The sequence below is a fragment of the Henckelia pumila genome, chromosome 4 (genome assembly GCF_033568475.1).
Source record: "Henckelia pumila isolate YLH828 chromosome 4, ASM3356847v2, whole genome shotgun sequence".
Lineage (NCBI taxonomy): Eukaryota > Viridiplantae > Streptophyta > Magnoliopsida > Lamiales > Gesneriaceae > Henckelia > Henckelia pumila.
Genome location: NC_133123.1, coordinates 190584984 through 190591628, shown reverse-complemented (window position 1 = coordinate 190591628; position 6645 = coordinate 190584984). Strand labels below are relative to the sequence as shown.

The 6645-nt window shown below is 36.7% G+C and overlaps 1 protein-coding gene across 1 annotated transcript; it reads left to right on the top strand.

Moving 5' to 3' along the window:
- The first annotated feature begins 1358 nt into the window (after window positions 1–1358).
- LOC140862473 (uncharacterized) lies at window positions 1359–6327 on the top strand. Its single transcript, XM_073265495.1, has 5 exons — window positions 1359–1448; window positions 2467–2591; window positions 2708–2774; window positions 4002–4115; window positions 4525–6327. Exons 1-5 carry the CDS (start codon window positions 1359–1361, stop codon window positions 6325–6327), a joined length of 2199 nt encoding a protein of 732 aa, XP_073121596.1.
- Window positions 6328–6645: the final 318 nt, after the last annotated feature.

Genomic DNA, 6645 nt, shown 5'->3' with positions numbered 1-6645 from the left:
GTCTCCACAAGAAGGCAACGGTTCACCAAAGTCTCAAAAGATACCGGGTCATCACAGACGACAACCTGTGAGTAGATATCTTGGTTCAAACCTTGTAGAAAGATATCATACTTCGACGCATCACTCTCATTGATATGAGGACTGAAAGGTAGCAAATCAAGAAATCGTTGTTGATATTGATCAATAGCCATTGATCCTTGCCTTAGAGTAAGCAACTCCATAGATCGTGCTTGGCGAACAGCTGGAGAAAAATACAATTTCTGAAACTCCCGACAAAAATCCCCCCAAGTCACCTGTCCTCTCTTAGTACGTGCCTGAGCATCTTTGGCATCCCACCAAAAACGTGCTCGATCCTCCCACTACAACAAATTTAGTAATTAACCACACTAAAACGACAACGGTTTTATATGTAAACCGTTGTCTTTTAGTATACGACAACGGTTTTTAGAAAAACCGTTGTCGTAGATCTTTTTTAAATTAATAACGATAACGGTTTGTTAAAAACCGTTGTCGTATATATGTCAAAGACAACGGTTTTTAAAACCGTTGTCTATGAGCGTGTTTTTTTGACTTACGACAACGGTTTTAAAAAACCGTTGTCTAATCTGCGTTGTTTTGGGTTCTACGACAACGCAATTTAAAACCGTTGTCGTTGTTATTATTATTTTTTTTAAAAAAAATTACACATATATATACATTATAATAATAACCTACACTACACGTACACTCAACAAAAATAATAACCACACGCAGAAGCGGCACAGTAGCGATGGAAAGAAAGAAACCCAATCCCTAGCCCTAACCCTAACCCGTCGCCCCTTCAACCCGGCTCTTCTCCGGTGCCCAAGACGCCGATCGATCGCCGGAATCTAGTCGCCTGGCCTCCTTTCAGCTAGCCCAAGCCTTAGCAACTCAAATCGCGACTTCAATCTCAATTTTACAGCTTAGAATTTCACTACAGTCGCGACCCTCACTTTGTAAGTTTTGTTTCTTTGTTCTCTAGCTTCGTTCTCTTGTTTCGTGGTCTTTTAGTAGATGCTAAGTTTATGTTTACTGTGTTTTGGGCTTTTGTGTGCCGATTTGTGATTTGCAGCCTAAGCAAATCCACGAGATCAAGGATTTCCTTCTCACCGCAAGAAGGAAGGACGCACGTGCTGTTAAAATTAAGAAAAGCAAGGGTACGGTGAAGTTCAAAGTTCGGTGCTCCAAGTAACTTTATACACTCTCTGTGTTTGATGCTGAGAAGGCGGAAAAGTTGAAGCAATCCCTCCCACCCGGTATGCCTTTGTTTATGTGTTTTTTTATTGCCAATTTAAATTGTTACTATTATGATTTCTTGTATGTTTTTAGAGTAGTTCATGTTCTTGTGCACGGTTTGCATTATTCTGGATTCTGGGAATTCCAATGTTTCCAAAAATGGAAAGTTGCTGAAAGATGATGGGAATACGGTATGATTTAGGCCCTTGGGTGGCCCATTGTTCCTCATTTTGAACCATCACCATGCTTCTGCTCAACAGTTCCTCGAAATAATTTTCAGTGATATCAAAATTTGATAAGTTGGGCAAACCTTTTGTTTCTTTTTTTAATGGACGTAGCATCTGGATTTGATTACTCTCGACTCCTTTTTATGATAATCTGCAAGAAATTCAAACGTTTCTTTCTTTTATAATTTATTCTCCCACGCCCTGCCACTCGGCCCCATTTCACCCTTCATTATTGCAATTTGCACTCCACCCTTTATTTTCTTGTAAAGTGCTAATGTGAATTATACAATATATGGGTCCAGTGCTTAATTCATCCCCATATTTTCCCCCCCTACATCTCTGTTACAGAGAGGCCCATTATTCTGCTATGTAACAGTCCCTATCTTGCTTTTGATAGATTGCTTCAGGGCTTGTTCCAGGGACTGAAATCAGCTGGTAGCTTCCAAGGACACATAGGTTTGTCTTAATAATATTTTGATGAAAATAGACTCAAATCGAGAAAGAAACTATTGTTTTATATGTTCCATTACTTTAATTTAATAATGACTGAAACTGATAAAGGCAGACATCACCGTGTAAGTTTTGTTTCTTTGTTCTCTAGCTTCGTTCTCATGTTTCGTGGTTTTTTAGTAGATGCTAAGTCTAGGTTTACTGTTTTTTGTGCTTTTGGTGAATGGGTTGAAAATTTTCAGTGGGATGTTTGCTTCAGTGGGCCTCAATGTTTTGAGGTGGATTGTGCTTTCCAAGAAAAAATAGAGTGGCAGAGGTGTATGTTTTTAAAATGCAAGATCTCGTACATAACACCCAAATTTGGAAAATACAAAGGTTCCCATTGGGGCTCTGCTCTATTTATTCTTAGCATATGGTTATATCTTGTACTTTTTTGTTATTGTTTTATTTAATCCTTTTAAATTTGTTTTTGTTCATTATTGTGATGCTGAATTTAGATTTTGTTCCATTAAATCTCTTTTTTCCCCTGTAGGGGGAAGTCCAATCTTCTAAGGTAACTAGTAGTAGTGGCACGCATCATTCAAGTTCTGATGATAATGCTCGACAACTATTAGCGGAACAACTTCCTAAAGATTCCTCTGAGATTGATGCTTTCAGGTTTTAATACCTTCATGGTTAATATGATATGTGGTTTTAATACCTTCATGGTTAATATGATATGTGGTTTTGGCACTGCACTCGATATATGCTACTGCTCCTATTTGCTTCTTTAGTTCTTCGCCCTGTAAACAAGAACCTCAAATTCCGAATTTAAAAGCCAAGATAATCAACCTTGCTGCAGTAAGTTATAGTTCATATCAAATTTTGGGAGTAATTAATCTAAACATTGGCATGTCTCATTAGATCTAGCTTGTTTAATTTAAGGTTAAGTTGTCGCTACCACGAGTGCAAAATCTATCCAATCCTCTGAATAATCAACAATGTTGGTATAAATTTTATAATGACAACTTAGCTTGAGGTAGAGTTCTCATATGCACCTGTTGGGTGGAAATAGTGAATGCTCCGGGATAGTCATTTTTGAACTGCTTGTCCTCTCTCAAATCTGGAATATCATGAACTCAACCAATCACATTTCAAATTTATTCTCTAGGTCATATGTTGATTTTCAATTGATGATAAAATCAGGCTCTTATAATTTGTCACAAGTTCGTGTAGGGTTGCACAGCCACATTCAACAGTAAATTGGAATTCATTACACTTCGGCATCAACATAAACCGAATGATTATTATCTTGCTGTAGCACCAAAAATGGACAAATACGTAGGAGACTTCAAGCAAGCAGTTCAATGACATTGAAAGTATGATTTAAAATAATTAAACTGTGACTTGAGAAACTCCATCAATGAGAACAATTTGCAAGTTCATGATTCAAAAAGGTAACAACATTCCGTAATATAGCAACTAGCAAGAGACACGTTGTTGATGAAAAAACAAAATGGTGTAATGGAAAGACATTGCACAAACATATGCATATTTCATATAACCGAACCATAAAGTGTAGCATTGCATTACGCATATCAAAATTCATTTGATTTTCAAATACTTACTAGTGTAGTTTGCTACTTAACTCGTCATACTGATCTCTTAAGAAATTTTACATAATAGACTATAAATTATCTATAAAAAAAATAAAAAAAATTAAAGTTGGATGAAAGGATTTGCAACATATGCCAAACGTAAGTTTGTGATATACTGATATTATGCATGAATGTTGTGAGCAGCAAATAGGTAATGCAATCTAAATCTCTAATATATCGATGTTCTTTTAAACATCCAATTAATCTGTCGAGCCTTCATTTCAAAGTGTGGCCTTCCTTCTCCTTTGGTCTACATGGATATCTTCATTTTGGATTCTCTGTCTAGGCAAGTTTTATCTCGTAAATTATCTTGTGTTCCTCTTTTTTGTCTTGTGCCTTGTTCATTAATTAGTTTTTTCCGTATATCTTGTTGTTGTTTCAGTTTTTAATGTTTGTTATTTAAGTGTAATGGTTGCTATTTATTTTTCAGAAAGCTGCTAAATGGTCGGAGAGAAAAGAGGCTGTTACTGAATTGACCAAACTTGCATCCACAAAACTGATTGCTCCCGGAGATTTTTCAGAAGTTTGCCTAACATTAAAAAAGGTTGGTACCCCACTTTGTTCAAGTATTTTTCTGCAATTTTTTTCAGACTTGTGGTGGGTTTTCTGAACCTTCTATTTTTGTTATTTTTTTTTTAAAATTTTAAGATTAAAATCTCTTGCAAAGTCTAACTTCAAGAGTTTGTGAAGTTACCATTTAAAATACCATTTCTTGACATTAAAAAATAGGAAAAAGAAAAAAGAGTTTGCTAGGGAAAAAAGTTTGAAAGATACCATTTCTGGACATTAAAAAAACAATAATTTTCTTCATTTCTTATTTCTGATTTTTGGAAGTATGACCATCAAATTTGTTGCTTACTTGTAAAATTCATTTTTTTTGGGTGATTTTTATCATTTATACCTTCTTTAACCTTACCATGCTTTTAGAGTTCTTTGCATCATTTTTTAATCAGTTCTTTGACTCATTAGCTATTAAAAAGATGGACAAAGAGTGGATGTCAAAAAATAGGTTATCACATGAATATGAGGTTGGGGTAGAGTCTTTCTTGAAGTTTGCAATGCGAAACGCTACCGATCCGAATGAAATAGCTTGCCCATGTTCAAGATGTGGTAATCTGAAGCTGAAAGATGTTGACACTATAAGAGCACATTTGTGTTGTAATGGTATAGATTTAACATATCATAAATGGATTTGGCATGGGGAAAGATCTACGATCGACAACTCAATGAATTACAGTGATCAAGTAGGGCGAGATGAACAAAAAACTTTTGCTGAGGACCCTTTTGATATGGTACATGCAGCATACGACAGTTATGCTGAAAATCCAAACCAATTCCATAAGCTACTTGAAGATGCCGAGAAACCTTTGTTTCCTGGATGTACAAAATTTACAAAGTTATCAGCACTTGTGAAATTGTATAACTTGAAGGCAAAATATAGTTGGAGTGATAAAAGTTTCACAGACTTACTTAGTTTGTTCGGAGAAATGCTTCCAGATGACAATGAATTGCCTTCATCTTTGTATGATGCAAAGAAAAGCTTGTGTGCATTAGGGATGAATTATGTGAAAATTCATGCTTGTCCGAATGATTGTATCTTATACCGGAAGGAGTACGAGGGTTTTTCCAATTGCCCTATTTGTAGGATGTCAAGGTGGAAGTTGGGTAAAAATTCTACGATAAATGAAGGAGTTCCTGCAAAGGTCCTTTGGTACTTCCCACCTATTCCAAGATTTCAAAGATTGTTTCGGAACAAGGAGATATGCAAGGAGTTAACTTGGCATGCTGATAAAAGAATTCGTGATGGACACTTGCGTCATCCGGCCGATGCGCCCGCTTGGAAAGTAGTTGATCACAAGTGGCCAGATTTTGCTGCTGAACCTAGAAATCTTAGATTGGCCTTATCAGCAGATGGGATCAATCCTCATCGTTTAATGAGTTCTGCATATAGTTGTTGGCCAGTTGTGATGATAACTTACAATCTTCCTCCATGGTTGTGTATGAAGAGAAAGTTTATGATGCTCACTTTGTTGATTTCTGGTCCTAAACAGCCGGGAAATGATATTGACGTTTACCTAGCACCTTTGATTGATGACTTAAAAAAATTATGGGATATAGGTGTTGAGGCATATGATGCATGTCGAGAAGAAAGTTTCTCACTTAGAGCTGTCTTACTATGGACAATCAATGATTTTCCTGCATATGGGAACTTGTCAGGTTGTGTTGTGAAAGGATATCATGCATGTCCTGTTTGTGGGGAAGAAACATGTTCTACAAGGTTGAAGCATAGTAGAAAAATGTCATACACAGGCCACAGAAGATTTCTTCCTCCAAGTCATCCTTATCGAAGGCAGAAAAAAGCATTTAATGGGAACCAAGAGTTAAACCCCGCACCGAAACCATTAACTGGGCATGAAATTTTAGATAGAGTTGAAAGAATTAATTATCGCCCGGGAAAAGTGAGTGGGAAGTGTCAGATGCAGCATGGTGATAAAAAATCTTGCTGGAAAAAGAAATCTATATTCTTTGAGCTTGAGTATTGGAAACATCTACATGTTCGGCATGTTCTTGATGTGATGCACATTGAAAAAAATGTTTGTGAAAGTTTGGTCGGTACGTTACTTGACATTCCTGGAAAATCAAAGGACGGGGTAGCAGCAAGACTAGATCTTGTGGAGATGAATTTGAGGGCTGATTTGGCACCAAAGATGGGGGAGAAGAGAACTTTTTTACCAGCAGCAGCATACTCTAAGTAAGGCTGAGAAAAGAAAACTTTGCAATTCTTTGTCTGAAACAAAGGTCCCTACAGGTTATTCATCCAATGTTAAAAATCTTGTGTCGATGAAAGACTTGAAACTTGTTGGCCTTAAATCACACGACTATCACACTTTGATGCAACAATTGCTTCCAGTCGCCATCCGTGGTGTCTTGCCTAAACATGTTAGAGATGCTATCACTCGGTTTTGTGGCTTCTTCAATGTGTTATGTAATAAAGTGATAAATGTCTCAGAGTTGGATGCTCTGCAAAGAGAGATTGTGACAGTATTGTGTTTGCTTGAAAAATATTTTCCCCC